The 23386-nt window shown below is 43.5% G+C and overlaps 3 protein-coding genes across 5 annotated transcripts; 2 read left to right on the forward strand and 1 right to left on the reverse strand.

Annotated features, from left to right (window-relative positions):
* Window positions 1-2451: 2451 nt before the first annotated feature.
* Window positions 2452-9227, forward strand: LOC6564776. The gene is made up of 7 exons (XM_001991828.2): window positions 2452-3295; window positions 4630-4805; window positions 5218-5313; window positions 6237-6377; window positions 6580-6797; window positions 7238-8222; window positions 8289-9227. The coding sequence occupies exons 1-7, from the start codon at window positions 2535-2537 to the stop codon at window positions 8987-8989; spliced, it is 3078 nt and encodes a 1025-aa protein (XP_001991864.2). The 5' UTR covers window positions 2452-2534; the 3' UTR covers window positions 8990-9227.
* A 31-nt stretch (window positions 9228-9258) lies between these two features.
* On the reverse strand, window positions 9259-14153 carry LOC6564774. 2 transcript variants are annotated; one of them, XM_001991826.3, is made up of 4 exons: window positions 13517-14153; window positions 11940-13444; window positions 10767-11866; window positions 9259-10701 (listed from the first exon to the last, which is right to left on the reverse strand). In XM_001991826.3, exons 1-4 carry the CDS (start codon window positions 14148-14150, stop codon window positions 9666-9668), a joined length of 4275 nt encoding a protein of 1424 aa, XP_001991862.2. In that variant the 5' UTR covers window positions 14151-14153; the 3' UTR covers window positions 9259-9665. The 2 variants fall into 2 exon arrangements, with proteins under 2 accessions (XP_001991862.2, XP_043072188.1); XM_043216253.1 differs by having other exon boundaries at window positions 10378-10701; window positions 11582-11866.
* A 1046-nt stretch (window positions 14154-15199) lies between these two features.
* LOC6564990 (NEDD8 ultimate buster 1) lies at window positions 15200-17911 on the forward strand. 2 transcript variants are annotated; one of them, XM_032738226.2, is made up of 5 exons: window positions 15200-15378; window positions 15489-15640; window positions 15694-16152; window positions 16463-17254; window positions 17328-17911. In XM_032738226.2, exons 2-5 carry the CDS (start codon window positions 15521-15523, stop codon window positions 17787-17789), a joined length of 1833 nt encoding a protein of 610 aa, XP_032594117.1. In that variant the 5' UTR covers window positions 15200-15378; window positions 15489-15520; the 3' UTR covers window positions 17790-17911. The 2 variants fall into 2 exon arrangements, with proteins under 2 accessions (XP_032594117.1, XP_001991861.1); XM_001991825.3 differs by having other exon boundaries at window positions 15214-15378; window positions 15502-15640.
* The last annotated feature ends 5475 nt before the right edge of the window (window positions 17912-23386 follow it).

Below are 23386 nucleotides of genomic sequence, written 5' to 3' on the forward strand. Positions count from 1 at the left end.
AACCCATTTCATAATACTCTGATCCAGTTTAATGACAGTGTAATACACATACAGCAATTTTTTAAAGATGTACTTAGATACTTTGCTCTTTACTAAGTTAAGTTAACTTATTAACAAGCCGTGCCGCGAACATAATACTTTGTATGAAGCAGAAATGTTTTGATACATATTTAAAGAGGCCAGAACCAATATACCTTTCCATCTAAGGTATCAGAGTGCTTAAAGTCTGGCGAAAAGCGAAAAGTTTTGCTGCGCAAAGTTGCTAAAAGGATCTCAAACTAGCAAGAACAATATCCTCGGCGGGGGGGCATACGAGAGGAGAGTCAAGAATAGGAAAGTCATAAAGTCGCAAACAATTTCGGAATATATAAATAATTTGATGAGGTTGTGGCCCATCTGACTGGCATGGCTCCAACTTGCAGCACAATCGACTGACTGCGTTGCAGTTGATTACATTTGGTTAAAACTCTGTAGTTCAATTATTGTTAATTTCGAGTGAGCTTTGGTAAATATATTGAAGATATTTACAATCAAATATGTAAATAGTACAAAGTACTGAGTACTGGTCCCAAATTGCCGGCAACTTTCTATGTGTTTCTGTGTGTGCGTTCAATCTAATTTGTTTTGCAAATAAATTGCACTAATTTGAACATTTTGCAGCATGCTTAGCAAAGCTCCAACATGGCAGGTGCAAACGAAAGCCAGCCAGTTGCATGTTAAATGCTGAATGTTGAAATAGCTGTAGCTGTTTGGTGTTGCACCTTGGCTTCCGCTCCACTTACAGCTGAAGAGCGCGCTGCAAAAATACAAATTTGCCCATTGGAATGGCGGCTTCAACTTTGGATTTGTTGCTGGTTGGCAGTGCCTTAAAGCAGTTATCGTTAATAAACCAGTTACAGTTAGGCCGGACGTGAATTAGTAGGACAGTCAGCCAGTCAGTCAGTCAGTCAGTCGGTCAGTCGGTCGGTCATTCGATGGCTGAAATAGTTTATGTGTTGCGACACGCATTTAATCCCATTGGGGCTGTGGATTGTGGCAGCATTATGAGTTAAAGATGTGCACGTTGCGTGGACTGGTTGTAGTCGCATTTGCTTAGTTATGAGTTATTGTTTGCTAATTGTTATCGCTTCGCTGCCTCTTGCTGTGAGTGGGTCAGTCGCGGAGGCATTGAAGCGTGTCACGTGAACCCAGTGAACCGACGGAGTCTCTTGCCCCACTCCCAACACCCAACACCCAACAAGCACATTGGTCAACAACCCAAAGCGCTCATCAATATATACACAAATGAGTACAGTGTGTGTGTGTATGTGTGTGTGTGTATATGTGTGTGTGTGTGTGTGTGTGTAAACGTGTCACGGTGTTATATATTAAAGCGTTCATTGGCTTTGGCCATTCATGTTTAACCAATATCTTGTACAATAACATTAACTAAATATTGCCAAAAGTCTTACAAAGTATTATTATTTCCCATATACTTTTTTTTTATTTTTTAGCGATTTTCAGCACAATTATAAGAAAAACTGGTGAAGACAACTTTTTGAAAAGAGTTACTATTATTAAGTAAATGGGAATGGGCTGATAAGCAAAGACACTAGCTAAAATGAGTATTTTTTTCCACATTCTTTTCCCACAGTGATAAACTTTGCACACAGCAGTCGATAGAAAAGAAGTGCCAGATGAAGTTAAAAAGGCGATAAGCGACACCTGTAATAAGGATTGTACAGTATTTTCCATTAGGGAACATAATTGCAGAAAATATGTTGCCAAATGCTGCGCCTGTGGCTATGCAACAATTTTTTTAACATACTTTATTTGTCTGTTTTGTTGTACGTGCACCAAAATCATCACGTTGATTCTCTTTCAGTCACTTGTGGGGATTCAATTAATTGAACGAGCTGCAGTAAGTGCAAAGGAGTCAGGCTGTGCTGCAAAGTGAGTGCAACAAAAGCAAAAGCCGTTGTCATTGGCCCTTTTGTTGCACACACGCATAGGCATGGACACAGGCATACTCATGCATAAGTGAATAGATCCCAAAGCTACCGGAAGTCACTTTCGACTAACAACGGAAGTTGCAAATATCTGTTGTTTGTTGGTGCTGCTGCGCTGCTGCTGCTGCTGCTGCTGCTGTTGGTGGTGTGTTGTTGTGTTGTACATTCGCTGTAATGATGCGTACGAGCGAAAGGTAGCAACATGAGGGCGTCGACGTCGCCGTTGCTGGCAGGTCAGCCAGTCAGCCAAGAAACAAGCCTCGGCTGGCTGGCACTCGTGTATGCTCATAGCCGAGTCCTGGTTCGTGTTGTCGCTGCTGCTGCTGCTGTTGCTGCTGGCATCCTGGCTGGCGACATTTTTAGTTAATGAGAAGTTCTTGAACGCGTCACAACGACAGCAGCTGACTGAATTTTGCAGTGCTTTCATTTTTTAGCGCGCAAAAATATTCGTCAATTATTTAGAGATTTTTTTTTAAATGTTTGTTAATTTTTTGAAGTGTACAAGTGTGAAAACCATAAATTGCTTTGGCTGGAATAGTTGGTAAAATGCGTGATCATCCAGCGGTGCCCAATGTATTTCGTGTGGCCTCATCGCACAGCATTAATAGCCTGGGCGTAACGGCAACGCCTCGCAGCAATAACCAACAGCGACTTCATGGCAGTAGCAACATCAATTACAGCAAGAGCAACAGCTTCGAGCAACAGCAAAATCAGCAACAACATCAGCAGCAACATCAGCAGCAGCAGCAGCATCAACCATCACAGGCGGAATTGCAAAAGGAACAGCCATTGGCAAAGCATCAGTTAACTACCAGTGCGTCCATTGAGCATCCACATCAATCCGTGCAGCCACAGCAATCGCCATATGCAACATTGCCACGTGGCAGCAGCAACGGTCAACGACGTGCACAGCAACAACACTCAGAGCAGCAGCAATCACAGAAACTGCAAACAGGCGTCATCAACACAATATCTGGTAGCATTCTATCAACTGGCTATAGCTCACTCGCAGATAGTTTAAGCGACTTGCAATTTAACAATGTGCACAACAACAGCAACAGCAACAGCCACAGCAATAATAACGATCAACGACAGCAACAACTGCAACAACGACAACAACAACAGCAACAACAGCGACAGGTGGTATCGTTGGGCTTATACAAAGCTGCCGAGCAACAACAGCAGCGGATACCAACAACAACAACAACAACAACTAGCAATGGTGTCCTGAATGGTCAAAGCGGATTCAATAACATGGCCAACGTTGGCGGCGGTTACCTGTGGCTGTTGACACCTGTCGCGGCTAGGTGGGTACACGAGCACATTTCACTTTTAAAACTCCTAAATTAAATTCACAGCAGCCACTTTTGAGCTGCTCAGTAATGAATAATTAAGGGCCATTAAGTACCCACATATTCAGCTCTTATTCCGTTAACACATAAAATAGTTGTAAACTTTTCTTAAATCAAGCTCAAAGTGCGTATCTGGCTGGGGAGGGGGATTGTAATTTTTACATACATTTTAATCCAAACCACTCTAAACTTGATGGTGCCTGCTTCGGCGTACGCTCGAAAATGCTGTGCAATAATATAAGATTTGTCATTTTTCATTGATTTCCACAAAAATCAATTTTAAATGAATGATATTTCGATATAAACTATTTCGTCGCTCGATCAACACGCCAATGGAAACAAAGGAAACCTAAGAAGGTTGAATATGAAGGACAGGGAAAGAATGAACTGAACTGAGGCTGACAGGGTCAGCCAGAGACTTAGATGTATTATATATATATATATATATAAGTAAATAAGTATTCTCGCTCCTTCTCGGCCTTCCCGCTGGCATATAATTTTGTTAGGGAAATCAAATCACAGCAAAGTGGACTTAATTTGCTTGTTAGCAATGAATTTGCAGTGACTGGCACTGACGTCGCCACTTGAGCCCGTACTTGCATTTCCCTCCTCTTTTTCCGCCTCATCATTTACCTGGACAGCGTCATGTTCCTTAACGTCCTTAACGCAACCTGGCACAATTTGCTACTCTTTATTTTGTACATTACATTCACTAACCTAATTTAAGTTTTAGTTTATTGGTCCGTTGTCATTCTGTCATATATGCCATAAACTTGGCAACGTGTTGGATGTTGCCATCCTTCTCATAATTAATAGATGCCAAATACTTAGGCAACCGCACTTAAATATATTCACATTTAAATTATTATATAATTTATGTCTTGTAAATGCATATAATGAAAACCTAATGCCCAAAACCTATTTACAGATTTTATAAATATTTATTGATTTTAGAAATATTAATAAGCAACAAGTAATATTTTCTTTGCAAGTCCTGATGCAGCTGTCAGACTCTCATTAAACTTAAAGTAACATAATGTTTTGCAGAGTATATGATGACTTTACTCTTTATGTACTCGACGGCAAAAGTAATGGTTGTTGAATGTTCATTTTTTATCTTCTGCTCACGGCAGAATTTTAAACAAAGTTGGGTATTTTTTTTTAATCAGCATTCAGACAGACGCCCACATCTCACACGACTTTACCCAGCCGAGTGTGTGTCGATGGGGCGTGTCTTTATTACGTGGAACATGCATGGGCTAAAACAAAGACCTGGCTATCTTTTGCAGCATTTCGGTGGCAATTGTTATCGCCGCTTTGGCGGGCCCCCAGTGGCTTTTTACGGAGGAGAAAGTGCCCAATATCAATTACAATGGCACAGCCAACTTCAAGGCACAGGACGATGGTGCATATATAACCAAATATACCAAATCCAGTCTCTGGATATTGTGCACAACGCTGCCAGGTAAGTGCCTGTGTGTGCATGTGTGTGTGTCTGTGTGAATGTAATTGCGAGCATTTCATAAGCACAATTGTGGACAATGAATGATATTGCGCATACGTCATGTGGGCCAAACAAGATATTGTCTGACGACATGGCAACAGCAGAGACGAAATGGAGCACAATCACTGCATCCAATCATACTGTACATCAGTAAGTCAGCTTGTCCGTCAAACCAGCAATCAATCAAAGCAAATAAACGGAACAACTGCAGCCAATTAACACGAAAGTGCGGCAACTGACCCGATTTATTTCGCTGACAGCAGCCAAAACTTATCTCATGCCAACTTCCATGTGTGCTTGTCTGTGTGCATACACACACACACACACATACATACTATGAACAGATATTTGTTAATCCTTTTTTTTGTTAAAGGCCTGGATGTGGACACATTCAATTGCATTAAAATTGATTACTTCCCAGAGGAAGGCTATCAACCGGATCCGCAAGACTCAACGCCAGCCATACCATGTAAGTAAAAAACTCCGACACAGTTGACAGAGTGATAATACCCGCCAATGATATACCCTGTATCTAGACTGACAAAGCATTGTCAATCTTCTGTAGTCTTTCCTTAGAACTGATTTGTGAATATGCATGCCATACGAGAATAGACATATCTGATTTTGTGGCTTGACCTCTCAAGCTTCAATAAGAATTGAATTCCTTTCTTCTCTGAATTGGTGTAGGCTGTTATTGATATTAAAATAATAAATATTTGATTGCCTCCTAAAGCCTGTTAATATTTAAATATCCATTTGCTCTTAGATTCGTAAGCCGTTTAATAATTGATGGAAAGAAGAGATAGAACTTGGAACAGGTTTAAGTGATGCAGAGGGATATTTTGTGTAGAAAAAGTTATACGGAAACAATGTTAAATTGAAATGCAAATAATTTATTTCCTGTACATTTTATATTCGGAAAGACAGCCTCGATTAAAGAAATATTTTGAATTGGATTTTTTAGTATTTTTTTTATACTATCTCTTTTGTTCTAATGGAATTTCATGAATTTGACAACAAACTACCAATTTAAAATTATATTTTAAAGTCGCCGCGGGTGACAATTTCACACGGATGACAACTTCACAAATAAATAATTTAATTTCGAAGGACTTAAAATGGTTCGAGCTAATACGATTTTTTTTCGGTTGTGCTTGAACAATGTAGCCACGGGCTAAAAACACCCGGCCTATAAACTAACTTATGACCACAATTTTTGTTCGATTAGCGTCCAAATCATTTATAAGCTGTTAAATCAGATAGCATCGAGAACAGAGAGAACAGTAAAGGGAAGGAAGTTAATGAATACTAGTGTTTTTTGTTTACACCTGTGTGTTGGTCCTTTAGAGCATTGTAAAAGGTTTTATTGAACTGTTGTTTTCCCTTTGCCAGATACGGTGACTAAGTCTTCCCCCATCTTCTTGGCCTCCGGCATCTTTCTGCTCATCAGTTTCATTGTCTTTCTGATACCTACGTGCTCCCATCAAAATAATGTCTACTACTTTAGTGCCGGAATACTCTTCATCGTCAGCGGTAAGTAAAGAAAGCAAACAATAGTTCAAGTACAAATATTAAGAAAATTACTTAAGAAAATCTGAGCAGGGAAAAGCCAATGTTTTAACAATAAAACTTATGCAATTTATATTTATATTTATTTATATTTGAGGTGTCTATAGATATGCCACATATCTTTCTTTAACTAATAAATAATAAATTGTCTGTTTGATGTGTGCAGGTCTTATCATGCTAATCGGACTGATTGCCTATATATCCATATTAAAGGCTGAGATTGGCTCCAAGCTGCGACCGCGTTCCACATTGCAGCCGCCACTCATCAAGGTTACCTATGGACAGAGTTTCTTTCTATTTGTCTTTGGGTTCATTGCCACCGAGTTTGTTGGAGTCCTCAACATCTTTCTCTACATTAATCTGCAAGAGCTCAGTTATTACAGCGTAAGTATTGCTGGATGGTGGTTGGTAGGTGTATGTCTGTGACTGCATCCGCCTCTGTAATAATGAATATTGGGACAAGACCGTCTTACCGTTCATCTTGGGTGGCGACTATTGCATTTCCCATAGCGCCCACTTCCGGCTGACAGCGAAATTGCAAAAGCCGAAAAGAAATTAATAACATGAACTGCCTGGAAACAGTTGGTTGCCTCCTGGTGCACTTGGCACCCCTAACTTATGCTTCATAATTCAAAATAAAAATGCATAATATACCATTTACATCTGTCAACATTTCAGTATATATTATATACTTATGATAATAATATTAGATATACACAATAGTCATGAGCATATTGGAAGCTGCTAAAGTTAGTTAAAAATTAATTTTTCTTGCCTTTTGTTTCTCTTTTCATTTTACATGAACTTCTCTTAATGCTGGACAGCGACTGCCATGCTTCAGTGTGGTCAACATGCAGACCAAGATCAAGGAGGGCCAGCATGAGCATGCGCTTCACAGTCATTCCTACAAACGGTATAAACAGTCTCAGGGGACGCCGGCAGCAGGATCTCAGGAGGCGGTGGCATTTTCTATGCCGTTGCATGGACAACAGCTGGGAAAACACCTACAACGACATGGCCAGCAGCAGATGCGTCAAATGGCGCTTCGGTCAAGCAATGGACGACTGCATCAGGTGCATGATGCGGGACGTGGACCCACTCAGACGCAGACGCTGCCTGGCGGCTACGCGTGCCGCAAGCATCCCAATGCCAACAGTTTCGGCTCCAATTCGAATCTCTATTTGCAAAACGATGTGGATCGTCGCTTCTACTTTGAGAAGCCAGCGGCTTCCAACTGTAATCTGCACTCGCGCAGCTTTGCAAAGTCACTAAATCAGCTGTGTGTTGAGCCAGCTGTGTTGGCCCCGGACACGTCACCGGCTGACCAACGACCACTACCCCCAGCAGCCATGTTTGCCGATCTGCCCCAGGAGTTTCCGCTGACGCGCTCGGTCTCGACCACGACGGACATTTACACGTCGGCGGCATCACCCAAGACGCATATGCAGCACAAACATCGACGCAACATGGCCACCAACACCCAGACGCAAAAGCTGCGGGATAACTACGAGGAGCAAGCGGCTCGCCTATGTGGTCTGAAGCGTGGCCTGCGCAAGACCAAAGACGAACTCTTTCAGGAGTTTTGCAAGCGTGCCGGCATACGCAATAAACCCAAGAACATCTACTACATCTCCAGCGAGGAAGCAGACGATGTGCCTCAGTCACAGCTGCCACAAACGTCGAAGAGACGCCGAAGCCAAAATGGTTACCACAAAAATGATGACGATGATGCTGATGGCGATGAGCATGGATTTCAAGAATTTCGCTCGGGTCCTTCATTGGACGATGATCATCTCTTCGTCGTGACTGGTAAGTTGGCAAAGTACTAACATCCAATCATACAAACTGATGTATTTTTTGTCTTTGTCTCTGTAGATCACGCTCAGCTTGTGCATCCTCATGGCATGGCCGCATCCATGTATATGGATCCGATGTTGCCAACGTTACGCAAACTCAACTCGAATCTTTCGTTGCACACGCAAGCGTCGAATATGTGGGCATGGCCGGAACAACGCCTGACGTCGGAGCACAACCAGAGCCGGACGTTGCCACGATCGTTCATGCGTCAACCAGCGGGCAGTCAGGATAGCCTGGGCTCACAGCTAAGCAGCTACAGTCCTGGCCATCAGCGCATTTCGCAGCTGATGCAGCACCAGCACCAGCAGCAACAGCACCAGCTGCATCCACAGAATCGCTATCTGTCCACGCTGACGCTGCTTCATGGCGAGGAGGCACAGATCAAGGCTCAGCCACAGCCACAGGCTGTGCAGTGGCCAACGGCGATACCATCCTCGCCATCCAATTACGTCAATGGCTATCCACATCCGCAGCCGCTCTACACGCCTGCCATTGCCGTGCCAGTCTCGAGCAGCAGCAACACATCTCATCCGGCCAAGTTTCAGCGCGCGTATGCCTTCGACGATGCCCATCGTCGTGGTAGCCTAGCTATCGGAGAAGCCTTCGATCTGGACGAGATGGAGCGCGATCGCCGACGCTCTCATGCAAGCCTTTTTGGTGGCACTGGCGTAGCCCAGAAGCGGGAACAATACGATCTCATTAATGGTACTGCAGTTTAAGGCCACATTTCGATTATAAATGATGGTCAACAGAGAACGTCAAGATTAGGATATTATCTTTGGTGTAGTTCGAATCATCGATTCGTCGCTGTGGCTATATATTATGGCTCTTCCAGTTATCAATATCGATAATATGAATTTGCGTATGAGCAAAACCGAATTTAAATCATAAAGTCTAGTTGACCAAAGCCAAGAAATGCATTTCGAATAATTTGCATAAAATAATTAATGTTTGTAAAACAACATATATATATATATATATATAGTATATATACACATATTCTGGATCAACGTTAATCGAAGCCAGCTGTCCGCCAGTGAGTGTCTATCGGTTTCGATGTCTGATAGCAACAAATAATCGGTTTTTGAAATGACAAGGCTTACTCCGCTATGCAGACCTTAGTAGATCTAACCTAGTTCTAACGATTTCACTGTTTCTAAGTTACTGCTGTATTCCGGATTATTTAGTATACATATGTATGTACATAGATTAGGCCTTAATGGATAATACTGATTGAATAAGTTCTGATTTGAAAAAATCTACTAATCCTTAATAAATTCTATTTAAATGCTTGATGTATTCACGAGTTTGATGTAATCCCTATTGACAGATTAGACATGTGTACCTATCGGCGAGCGCGACCGGTAAAGCAATCGTCAGTTGTCAGGGTGACCATCACAGGTTCATGCGTCTCCAGAACTCCAGACTGTGCGACAATGTCGAACCCGACGATGCCAGCGATGTGGTTGAGGCATTGTCCACCAGCTGAGCGTACACTTCACGCAGAACAGTGGGTCGGGTGTCCAGGCTGCTTGAATTGCCCGTTGGTGGGGTGTCTCCGATACCGCATAGCGCCTTCAGCTGAGCAGTAGTGGGAGTTGCATCAGTTCGATTGCTGGGCGCCGTATGTGGTCGCTGGCACAGCGCACTGGTTGAGCAGGTGGTATTCAGTTTAACTGTTGGTGCGCTCCAAGGGCGCGTTGCCGGCTCTGTAACGAGCTTGTTGTAGTACTTGGCTTGTGCTCCTGCTTGGCTAGCAAAGAGCTGCTGCATTTTGGCCATGGAACGCTGCAGTTTGCGACTGGCAGGCGGCGTTAGCGGCCTATCGTCGCCTAAGACGACGTCGCCGCTCATCGAAATTGTGTCTGCAAGGGATGTAACCGTATCACTGCTGAGCAAATCCAGCTCAGCGTCGAACAGTGGCAGTTGGGATTCTGCAGTGAGCAGCTGAAGACTAGGGTGCTTGCCGACGCGAGCCAATGTGGCTTCCACACGACTTAGGAGCTGCTGCGCCTCATCCTGCACCTGGCCGACGAGCATCTTATTTGGCAGCTCCAGCTCCAGCTCCAGCTGCTGTGCCGCTGTTGGGGACTCTGATAATGTCGCCTGCAGCTCAGCAAAGAGTTGGCGCCGTGCAACGGCAATGGCATTGGTGAATTGATATCTCTCAGAATCCAGCTCGGAAGCACTGTATACAGGTGAGGCCACTGTTGGCAAAAGCATTTGTACTGGCTGTTGGACATCCTCGTGCCTCGTCATCCGTCGCTGCCATTCCTGGCAGCTGTCCAGTGTGCGATGAATGTGCTGCTGTTCGTGGGTACAGCTGGTGCGCGTGTTGATCTTCTCTGTGTGGGCACGCGCATGATCCAGATAACCCAGAAAGCTCTGCTCCAGCAGATCGCTCTCCTGTTCCAGCTGTTGCATGCGGTTCCTGCGGGCATTAGTTGGGTTAATTAGTTATCTGCATGGAAATGGTATGGGGTATTGTGTATTTACTTGGCGCTAAGCAGTGCTTCATTGAAGCTGGGCACGTGGGCCGGTGAGCGAACACCTGCCAAGATGTGTGCTTTGTGACTAGCTTTGGTATTGGAAGCCAAGTGGTGCAGTTGTGACTTGCGCGACTCAACTGCAGTTGCAGGAGCAGTGGCAGGAGCAGCGACAGTTGCAAGAGCAGCGGCAGTGGCAGGAACAGTGGCAGAAGCAGGAGCAGGGACTGGAGCAGTGACTGTGGCAGTGACTGTATCAGTGACTGGAGCAGTGACTGAAGCAGTGACTGGAGCAGTGACTGAAGCAGTGACTGGAGCAGTGACTGGAGCAGTGACTGGAGCAGTGACTAGCGCAGTGACTGGCAGAGTGATTGAAGCGGTGACTGGATCAGTTACTGGAGCAGTGACTGGAGCAGTGACTGGACCAGTGACTAGCGCCGTGACTGGAGCAGTGACTGGAGCAGTGACTGAAGCAGTGACTGGAGCAGTGACTGAAGCAGTGACTGGAGCAGTGACTGGAGCAGTGACTGGAGCAGTGACTAGCGCAGTGACTGGCAGAGTGATTGAAGCGGTGACTGGATCAGTTACTGGAGCAGTGACTGGAGCAGTGACTGGAGCAGTGACTGGAGCAGTGACTAGCGCCGTGACTGGCAGAGTGATTGAAGCGGTGACTGGATCAGTTACTGGAGCAGTGACTGGAGCAGTTACTGGAGCAATGACAGAAACCGGGGCAGTAACAGGAGCAGTAGAAGGAGCATTGACTGGAGCAGTGGCAGGAGCAGGGGTAGAAGCAATGAGAGGAGCAGCGCCAGCCGAATCCTGCACCTTGTAAGGATCTAATGCGAGTGGGAGCGGTGGTTGCTGCAGTAAAGGCGCCTTCGGCGAATTCAAACTCGATTTGGATTTTGATGTTGTACAAGGTTTGAGCTCCGTTTCTGTCCACACTGGCTGAATACGCACAGCCTGCTGGGCGGCAATTTCGGTTTGTTGAATCTTCTCCGCCAACAGCTGATGATGTGCCTCATAGTGCTCCAGCAGATGAAAAATCTTCTGTACCAGTTCACTCATTTCCGGCGAATGCGAGTCGCTCTCCACATGCTTGCACAGCGTCTGCAGGATGCAATATGTATAGATGAATTCGATTAATTGGGGTTCATGCTCTTGGAATGGGGTATTAACTTACGCGCCAGGAGCTCTGCCGGATACTGAGGTAGATTAGTTCGACATGGTGACGCAGCTTCACCTTGTAGAGCTCATCAAGTCGCTGCTTTTGCAGCATTAGCGCTTTGTTCAGTGACAGCTCGACGCGATCCAGGAAGATGCGACCACTTTTGCTATGCAGCATCTCATAGATCCATTGCACGTAGCTACGCGATTTTACTGGACCTGCTGCTTGTGTCTGACTGGCGACATTATTTGAGGATTGCTGCCTGCAATCTGTGTTAGTGGTTGCATGCCTTCGACTCGGCTCCTTAGTTTCGGTGGTTTGGGTAACCTTTTCCACTGTGCGAGGCACTTGTGTTTGGCTCGCGGTGTCCAGGAGCTGTTGTGTTTTCGGCTGGATTAATAGCTTGCCTTCTTGCACGCCCATAAAATGTCCGTGGGAGAAGCCTTCGCGATAGCCTTGCTTGTAACCTTGATGCCTGCCCACAAGACACTCCTGCTCCATGGACAAATTAAGCACATTGCTCAGCACTTGGACGCAATCAGTGAGCTCACCCATCAGTGCCTGCCAGCGCTCCAGCGTCACACGCACAGATGACGAGGGCTGCTGCATCTGTTCCTTGAATTTCTGTATGGTTTGGTGCATTATTGCCAAGGTGGCCACCTGCTCCGCATGCAAATGCGGCAACTCTGGCACTGATGCAGACCCCACCGGCAATTCAATTGGGCCCACCGAGGAGAGCACATGAGTGCCACCCAGCTTGTCCTGCTCGGGTACCTCCTGATGCTGTCGTGGTACAACGGGCAGCTGAGTTACCATCTGTCCCGGCCCCAGCGTTCGTCCAGCACGTGTGAGACGCTGCCGCTCCACCAGCTCCAGTTGCAGTAGCTGTTCAAACGCCTTTGTCGAGATGATTTCGATGGGTGGCGCACAGGACTTGCTGAGATTGCAGATGTGTTGCATTAACTGGGACAGCTGCTGACCCACGTCGTTAAGCAACTGTGAGGCATGTGGTCCAATGAACACAGTGCGTCCATCGGCGGCACCAATCAGCTCATCGGCCTCATACAGCTGACTAGTGCCCATTTCCTTGCTGATCTCCAAGCACGCCAATGGCTCCGTTTGTACGGCCTCCGTTTTGCTTTGCCTCGGCTGAGGATCGAATTCTAGTAGGGCTTTAAGCACGATCAGCAGCAGGGATTGTTGTGGCTGTTCGCTATACAGTTGCTGCACCGTCTCTCCCTTGCTTGTTTGTTCAGCTGCTTTCTTGCCCATCAGTGCGGTAAGCAGCTGCTGCAGCTCCTCCCGATTAAACCGGAACTCGGTGCGACCCTGAAACTTTGGCAGTGTATGGTGATGCGGCATCTCGCTGCAGAACACGGACAGCGTATAATGACAATTCTGCTCGTAGAGAAATTCGGCGACGAGCGTGTGCAGTGCCAGCATTATTGGAGATGGCAGCAAACAATTCGATTGCCGGCCCATCTGTGCAGCGGTCGCTGATGCCCGGTTCAGCAGCTTACCTAGACGTAAGAGGAATAAGCTGAAATGAATGCTCGGATGGGCAATGATATTCACCAATGCGAGTCACTTACCCAGCGAGGTGCTGTTAAATCTGTTGATTAACTCCACGCGGAGTTGCGAATGCATTTGGTTCTCAATGCCCTCCTCTGACATCCATTTGCGAAACTGTCGCTCAAAGTCCGGCTCTGACAGCTGCGCCAAATGCTCTAACTGCAGTCGCAGCTGCGTGGTATCCTCATAGTTGGTTTCGGGCCCAACTGAAGAGGTGGCGTTATTTGCTTTGGCAGCTTGCGCGTTAAGCTTTATCGGTTGCTTGCCAGCTTTTGCTGCTGGCAGCTGTTTCTCTTTTTCTTTGCTTGACTTTTGTAACGGCCCTGTGCTTGCTGTAGTCGATTTCGAAGTTTGCGTCTGCGTCTGCGTCGGAGTCAGCGTTGGCGTCGTCGACGTTGGTCCCCTTAATGGCGCATCTCTTTTGTGTTGGGCTTTCGCTTCTCTCTCCTTTCTGGCCGCTTCGTGTTTGCGCTCGCGCTCACACGTCGGCTGACTTTGCCTCTGTCTTTGACTTAGCCTTGTTGACAGTTCTTCCTCTCTGCTGAGCTGTCGTACGTTTGTCAGTCGGTAGCTGCTGGCAGCATTTTTGGCAGCAGAAGCGGCAGCAGTTCGTATTTGATTTGTTTTCATTTCGACATGCAATTTGGTGCTCATCTGTCGATTTTTCAGATTAGATCGCTAGAAACAATGGGTTTTATTTTTTAACTCTGCACATTTTAATTATTGAGTTTTTTATGTGTGTTTTTGTGCTATTGATGTTGCTTAGTAAACAATGCTTCGAGCGCCTCACCACCGATTGGTGTCGTTCTGCGTCAGGAGACCAACTTTGACAACAGTGGCACCGCTGCCTGTGTTGCAGGACACGAACTGGTTACCTGCGCGCGCTCAACCGAAACGATGCAGGTGCAGATGTAGATGCTATATTCCTGTTATTCATGGCAGGACTTGTTGCAGACTGATATTGTTGAACGATATTACATTTGCATGTACACATTTATGTATGCATTTGATACAGTATACAAATAGCTTGCCAATGTTATAATTCTCAATACTATCCCAACAGAGTAATTGTTTTGACAACTCATACAAATGAATGCGTTTGAATTACAAATGCAGCGCAGGCTACTGCAACGTTTGTGCTTACAGACAAAAGCTGCCTGCGTTGTCAGTCAACAAATTACAAATCGCTATCGAAGCTAAATTAAGCCAAAACGAAATTATTTCAACACAACTGCCTAAAAAGACGGCAGCTCAAAGGTTAATATTTATAAGTACAAATAGAATACACATTTTAATGTTGCATATTTTTTATGCAAATAAATACATTTGAAATACAAACGCAATACAATTTACTTTAACGTTTGTGTTCACAGACAAAAGCTGTATGAGTTGTTAATCGATATATTACATATCGCTATCGATGCCCAAACACAATTCAAACTTAATACGAATTTATTTCAACAGAACTACGAACAAAGAAGGCAGCTAAAATAATAATAAGCTCACATAAGTAAATACATTGCAACTCACACTTTTAACTGCTTTCTTAGCCCGACATAGTAAATGCTTTAACTTGTTAATACAACTTAATAAATTTTGAAATACAAATGCTGCAAATGATACTGTAACGATATGTTCTGTAAAGCAGCCTGCGTTGTCAGAACATATCGCATGTCGCATATCGGCCTGATATCAAGTGCACAGATATCGCCACAGAGTCAAAACAAAGTAAACACGCATTTTCTACAACACAACGAACACTTAAGCAGACTATAATCCATAATGTTAAATTGCTAAATATATACGTGCACTGTTAACTTAACACTGCAGTCCATAAATTGTAATAATTAAACAAAGAAATTATTAAGAAGACTTCTCCAAGGTAAATGTACCCAAAGTTCTTGTGTGCCGTGGCACACTTTTGAATGCTGCTCCTTTGTGACGTGTCTCTATTTAATTTCACAATTTCGCAACTAACATTAAAACGCTCAGTCATCTTCAGCAGCAGCCTCACATCCGCTCACATGTCGCACATAGACAACATTTTCAATCAGGTTCGTGCACGTCTTCAGGCGCACAGCATTAAGCTGTGGGAGGAGCCGTACTACTCCGAAGGCTTGGGCAGCATTGAGGCATCCATTGAAGTGAGTTAATCTACATATGTACATACAACATATACTAGTCAAATTCTATACAGCGCTTGGCTGACGAATTTAGCGAACATCTGGGCATTGACTCCTCGCGCTGCAAGTGCGTGCTCACCGAGTTGCAGGATAATGCTCTGCGCAAGCTGAAGGCACGTCAGGAGTTCAGCGAAACGGGATTGGCCACATTCAAGGTGCGTCGCGTCGACAATCGCAATGGCACAACCAACATAATCGACATCAAGTGTGACCTCAATGAATTGGGCTCCACGTTGCAGCAGGCGATTGCCAGCAAACTGCAGATCGACGATGCCAATCACGTCAAGTGCATCTCCGCGGGCCGCATTATCTCGCCACATGCAACGCTGGCTGCACAGAACCTGAAAAACAATCAGCAACTGATCGTCATCGTTGGCCAATGCGACAATCAAAGCGGCGCCCTTCACGAACGTATCAGCAAGATTAAATCGGATGTTGCGACAGTGGTTGCATCCCAAAACCAGTTAATGGAGGTAGGTGGACTGCGAACTTGAAGTTGGCGACTTTTCCATAGTGAACAATGTGGTGTTCTCCCTCGACAGTAATCGATATTCATAAACAAATAGCAAGATTTTAAAGAAAATAACTCGTCCCTTAGCAATGATGTAGTGATTCGATTTGAGCGGTATATATATACATATATATATTGCCTGCAACATAAGGATTTATTTATTTCAAGATAGCCTTAAAGTACAGGAAAGCAGCCAGTATCACTACTCCATAAGAGTAAAGTATTTTCACATATAAATATAATGATACAATGTGTGTTTGTCTATCGTTTAGATGGAGGATCAGGATGGCAATCCGGTATTTCTGCCGCCTAACGAGAATCGCGCACTTCTTACAGGCATGGGCTACTGTGAGAAGGCACGCGCCGCAATGAATCGTGATAATTATGAGGAGGCGCTGCTGCTGCTGCTCGAAGCGGATGAGCAGTTCAGTGCCTGCGATAGTAAATTCCTTGAGTCTGTGGACAACTATGCCTTGCTCAATTTGGATATTGTGTGGTGCTATCTATGTCTCAAGAATGTCTCACAATTGCCGGATGCCGATCGCCGGTTGAGCATCTGCGATCGCAGCTTTCGGCGCAGCTACGGCGAGAACTACTCGCGTCTGTATGCGCTGAAGGGTCGCGTCTGCCCAGAGCGAGCACTTATTATGCGACTGCATCTGCTTCAAGGTGTTGTGCTGTTCCATCGCAATCTACGTGATGCCGCCTATGAGCGTTTCGAGGCGGCCGCCGCGGTGCTCTCCGAGCTGAAGGTCAACGACGAGCAGCTGCTTCTGCTAGTAGAGATGGGCTTTGAGGTAGGCGAGGCTCGCCTCGCTTTGCGCTCCAGTGCCGGAAACGTGGAGCGTGCGTTGCAGTGGATACAGCAGCGAAAGCAACAGCTCTCCGATGCTCGCAAGCAGTCGAAAGGAGAGCGTGCCATGCATCGACGCTATGCCAAGCAGGCGACCAAGGATAGCGACTGGGTTAATCCCCGTAGCGTTTGTACCCTCACCGAAATGGGCTTTGATCGTCGTCTAGCTACCGAAGCGCTACGACGCACAGAAAACGATGTGCCTCGTGCAGTAAGTGACTCTGGCTGCCACACAAAGCTTAACGTCTTATCTGATCCTAACATTCTTTGCTTAATTCGTCTAGGTGGAACTACTGCAAGAGGGCTCCGCTGAGCTGAGTGCATCGTTACCCAAAGAGAGCAGCGCCGACGCTGTCCAGCTATCTGTACTGTTGCAATTGGGCTTTAAGGAGCCGGCGGCGCGTGCCGCCCTCGAGAGCACGCAAAACAACTTGGAGCAGGCAACCGATTTTCTGCTGAAGGCCATTGAAAGCGAGGAAGAGTTAGTGCAGACTGTCGATCGTGTGACACAGCTGGCTAGCAGCAATGCTATCGGCTTTGATATGGCATCCACTTCACAGGCAAGCGCACCGTCTGGGTCCCTCATAGATGCTGTGCTGAAAAAATCGAAAGCCGAGATCGAGGCATATCAGGCGTACAAGCGTTTGCACGCCGATCTGACGCACGGTGATCAGGACTATTTGAATTTGCCGCTGCTGCAGGAGGAGCAGCTGCTCGCCGAGTATCGTAATCTGCTCGAGCAGTAAACGGCAGTTGACTGCTGCAGCTGCTTGTTGCTAGTGTTTAAGTCATTGGATTTAATTATATTTGTTACGGCGGCTACAACACGCCATATAAAAACCTGTTTATCTTTTGTAGATAACTGTAATCATGGCTTGTGTATTGTAAATCGGTGACTTATAATAACACTTAAGTGCCTTTCGTCTCACTACTTCAAATCCCCGCCAGTTGTCAGTTGCCAGTTTCCCATACTCGTGCCCATCGTCCGCAGATCAGTCAACTGAGCAATCGTGCATGTATGATCGACTTGGCAAATAGTCTCATAGGTGTACATACAATAGTATCTATATGTGGACTGTAAATGTAATTGGCTGCAACTCATTCCCAACCCTCATTCCACTGAACTGCTCGTGTGTGTGTGTGTGTGTTGTCACAAAACTTATTAGCGTCTTATGTCAATTTGATTTGATTTGATCATGCTTGTGTTTTAATTGCGCTGGAAGGATGTCATTTACAAGCGCCGGAGAACAATGCGTAGTTCTACAGTCACACGAGCACACAATAAATCCAATTAGCCCAGAGCCGATAAAGAGCAAGCACGCCGACAAGGTTAAGAAACTCCAAATGGATAAATTCTGCGATAAATTCAAATCCAAGTCTATTATCTCCAGCGCTAGTGTTAAAAATAAGTCATCATCAGGGTAGAGTGATGCCGAAAATATGCCTCTGAGTAAAGATGATGGACGATCAAATCGAAAACATGCAGGAACGACAAAGATAAACGAAACACATGATCGCCCATCCATCTCAGTAGGTAGTCACAATGCCAAAGATTCCTCGAACACGGAACACACATCACGCGATCGTCCGATCAAGTTTTCAAAAAGGCCCTCATCGAAAGCTTGATAAACCTCTGATAAACCAAAGCCCTATGGAATTAAAAGATGTGAAATGCTCGATGGAGTAGCTCGCTTAAGTCTGAATACCATTGAAAAGCTCAAGGACATGCTTAACATACCCGAGCCGCATGTAGTGGAAACCCTTCTGCTTAAGGATATGAATGAGGCAGTTGTCGTGGACAAGGGCCGTGAGCACAAGTTCCAAGCCACGAGCTATTCGGAAAAATTATCACACTGGCAGAAATCTGCAATCTTACAGGCTGGGCTGGATAAAAATGCTACGGTATTAAATGCTGCTAAAGAACACCTGTTCTGATTTCCATGAGTGGCAAAATGTGATATTTTCTGATGAGATAAGATTTAATTTCGATGGTCTACACGGTTTAAATTATTACTCGCACGATTCAAACAAGTCTGAGAGATATTTTCCCGCTCCAAGTAGTGGTGGTGGTTCACTCATGATCTGGGCTAACAGAACTAACAGAACAAAACTTTATGGAACATCAACCAGACCAAAATGCCTTATTCCAGCAGGATTATGCACCAATATTATTTCGAGATAAGAATTTAAACTTTTAGAGTGGCCAGGAATATCATCCGACCTGAATCCCACAAGTGAAACAAGTGCCTTTAATCGCATTTCGCGGAGTGTATATACATATATAAATTTATCGCAATTATTTAATAATTATTTAGCCAGTTGTAAATTTGCTGAGCTGGCTGACCTTGACGGGTAAGAGGTGCTTCACACTTCACTTCATTTAAACTTAATTGAAAATCGTCCTCACATTTTACAGGTTTTGCAGCCTGACAGCTATTCTAATTCTAATTTTTTATACCTCCAGCTGTCAAACAGCTAAGCTGCCTGACCTTGTGACGGACAAAAGGTGCTTTACTTAATTTAATTGTAATTTAGCTGAATACTGTCCTCACATTTTGCAGGTTTTGTTGTTTGACAAACGCTTTTTTTAAAATCTTATTCAAATATATTCAGCTTTTCGAACTTTCAAATCCATTTGTCTTGTTTTTTCTTTCAATGAGGTATGTTAGGATAATTAAACAATCGATTGAATTACTGGTCATATGTATGTCAACTTCTGCTAATTCTGTTTTGTTGTACTTGTTTTATGTACGCAAAAAATTACATCACCTAGATAATGGTCAACGAAGCGAAGCCCTGATATTTATTTGGAAAAAGCGATTCTCCTGCCTCTAAATACCTAAAATGCTGCAATTAAATTATTAAATTAAAACAACAATCATATTCATATATAAGCATGACAATGTATGTAACATATATACGATTAAATTACGCATTGAATTTTATTTTTTTATACATACATATATTTATTAAAAGACCTTATTGCATCAAAGTAATTTCAGCTTTCTAGCTGTTACGGCCTCGGATAAAAGCTAGAGAGCTGAAATTGCGCATTTGTTTCAGTCTTAAGATGTCAGTGATCAAGGAATTTATTAAAATTCTTTCCACTGCCTCGGTAAATGAAAAGCACAACTATGTTGTTTTTCTCTTATTAGATTAACACGTTCTCAGGGAGCATGAAAAAATATATAGATCAACTCTGCTATTAATTCTGATCACTCAAATTCTTAATATTATCTTTTGTCTATTATATGAAGATTGGTTTAGAACACTTGTTTCTAAATGCTCCCTGGCCGTATTTGTTGACTTAAGTAAACCTTCAACCTGCATAAACTTTAAAATTACTTTCCCAGATTTAGAATGGGCACGTTTCTACGTTTTTTCTGTGGAATAACTTAAATTGCTGATTGGTATCGTTTAACGCGTTTAGTTTTATTAAATAATTATAAGTGTAGGCAGTAATTTATATACCCTTTAACATTTACTCTAATTATAGATGGAAGGGGTATAATAAATATGCATCAACTACCGTATAATATAGGGGTAATAAATTTACTATTGATCAGCATCAATAGTCGATTTCCTGTGCACACACATTAATTTCTAATTAAGATCAAAGATAAACAGCAAAAACAACAACAAAAAAACGTTTAACGGTTCGAACCAGTGTCTTAGCTCTGGGTTCGGTTTGTGAATTTGATTTTTGGTTGTCTCAAGCTAAAGTTATAGTTGATAGTTGCGAAGAGACTGAGAATTTATTTTAGGACGGACTACAGGCTATCTGCGGGTCGATCACTTCCACTTGCGTTTGCTTTGTTGTGGCTTTAATATTCCAATCTTTTTCATACTTTTTTTAATGACTTTGACAATTATGCGCAACTGATACGCAGCGAAGCACAACTTTTGCCATGTTATTTTGTTCAGAATGGTTCTACTTTTGATTTCTGGTACGAAGGGCAATTGTTTATCCGGCCCGAGTCCAACTGGGATTTTTCCTATTGCCATTTTTAGCAATTAATAATTATTGTTTTTATAAAAATTAGACAAACAAAAAACTTTTCGACATTAGCTGCCATAATACCGTGGTTGTAATTATAAAGTTGGGTTTGCCCCAACCCATTCCTTGCAAAATATAACTTACAAGACCCCCAATTGATGATGGTGCTGATTGGGGACTTTGTCAAATCCCACTTCAATCCGCAACAAGCAAAATAATGTTAATTATATTGAAGTATTTGTATGTTGATGACTAAATACAAAAATACATAATAACTACACATTAGTTGAATTTGGACAGCGGCAAATTTTTATAATTTTAAATGTCTCTGGTGCTTGAAAACTTGTATTTCACACTCAGTGAGCATAAAATTTAAAATTAATTTTTGAACGTTTGTTATTCTATATTTACTGGCCGGTCTATTGGCGTTAGCAGGAATCGTAGACTGGATAGTAGGCATTTAAATTCTTATGAAATACTCTGCTTCCCCTGTAAAACGAGTATCCAGTTATCCTTCGTTTGCCTTCATTCAGATTGATGTCAGAATTTGTCACCAGTCACCAGTCCTCTGTTCTGCTAATGCTTCTTGCCGGACTCAGTCTGACTTTGAAGTAATTGGCTTATTTATCGAAGAGGTCCTGGTAAACATTGCAGCAATTATACGCCATAGATAACAAAGACACCTCCCTACTATAAAAAAAACCTGTCTCTGAGAGACTTTGACCTCGAGGCTTTCAAGAGGAAAGACGGATAATGTTGTGTGGGATGTTACAACTTCAATTGTCCTCATTACGTCAGCTTGTTGCAATACAAATACATACATACATTCAAAGGTGTGAGGAATGTGTATTTCAAATCTTAATTGATATCGATAAGCAATTGGTAAAACAATTGTCTGTTTCTGCAATGATAGCGAATGTTGAGGTGATTTAGTGGATATTAAATATTGAATGAGTTTTGGTTTTTAAAACTAAGGACTCATAGCTTGAAGTATATACTCTCTTAGAGAGTGTAAGAGTGTGTCAGGCAAAGTGTTTCGGTAAAATCGTCTGAGCTGTTAAGGATAAAGTCACTGAATATGAAAGTTAGAACGCTGCCAACCTTTTTTATGGCCACTTTGATATTAGAGTGTTAGGCAGTCGGTGATGTGCGATTGCAGTGTTTTCCATTTTTTGCTATTTAATTTACGTAAGTTACCATACTTGAATTGCAATGAAAAAATGTTTTATTTTTTTATTGGCTTAAAACATTAATAAATTTGTTTTGCCTGTTTTGCAGCTGTTTTGTAATAGTAGTTAGCTGTTTCTCTACTTTTGTACAATTTGGTTTTTAAAAAATAAACGGAAATCATATATCTTTATAAATACATATGAAGATATTTAAACTAATTTAAACTGACTGAGAAGCGGCGATTGGTGATTGAAAACCAATGCTGAACCCAATTTGCAGAGCAGTTTAGGGATCGTTGTTGAAACTTATTTAACATGTAAATCCTTTTCGGAATAGATAGATGGCCAATTAAATCCAGGGAATGTCATTGAATTAGAAGCAATGTCAAATTGATAAAGATCGCTTATGCCATAGTCAAATTAAGTTCCAAGTCATTAACGTTTAGGTACAATACGCCTGACTAGCGCTTCCCGCTAAACGATGACTTTTAGTTTATTAAAATTGTTTGGTTATTCTGTTTGAAGGGGGCAGGGGGGAGTGGCGGGATGGAGTTAAATAAATATAGAAATACGACTAAGTATGTACGGCTGTGTGTGTGTTTGTGTCGAATCAGCGTGAAGAATCATAATATCATATATTATGCGGCAATAGAACGGCTTAAATATATGACATGTACGAAGAGGAAATTGTAGTGCAATTAAAGCTAATGCTATACGACATCTCAATTACCGGCGATGCGAATAACTTTGGTGTTTTCCTAATATTGTTTTTGGTTTTTTGGGCCTGAACTCTGGGTCCACGTATATACATATGTACACATATCTATGAATGGGTAGAGAAGCTGCACGCAACATGTACAGTTAGAACAAATTACGGAAGAATTTGGCAATAGCGCGAGGAGAATGGGGGAGAGGGATGAGGAGCCGATCGAATTATTAAGCGACTACGATCCGAAACATTGCGTTGCGGCATCGATGGGACTGGGACTGGGCCAGGTGAGCAGTGGCAGTTGATGTGGCTGTGGCTGTCGCTGTTGTTGTTGCTGTTTGCTGTTGCCGTGCTGTTAGCCGATCGTCGTTGAAATCGTTGTTGAATCGTCGCGGCGCCGCAGCAGCGGAATTAAATAATTTCCGTAAGCGCGCTTTGTGAAGCTCAGTTCAATTGCGGCAAGCGTTG

This window comes from Drosophila grimshawi, unplaced genomic scaffold (assembly GCF_018153295.1).
Source record: "Drosophila grimshawi isolate 15287-2541.00 unplaced genomic scaffold, ASM1815329v1 contig_848, whole genome shotgun sequence".
In the NCBI taxonomy this organism is placed as follows: Eukaryota; Metazoa; Arthropoda; class Insecta; order Diptera; family Drosophilidae; genus Drosophila; species Drosophila grimshawi.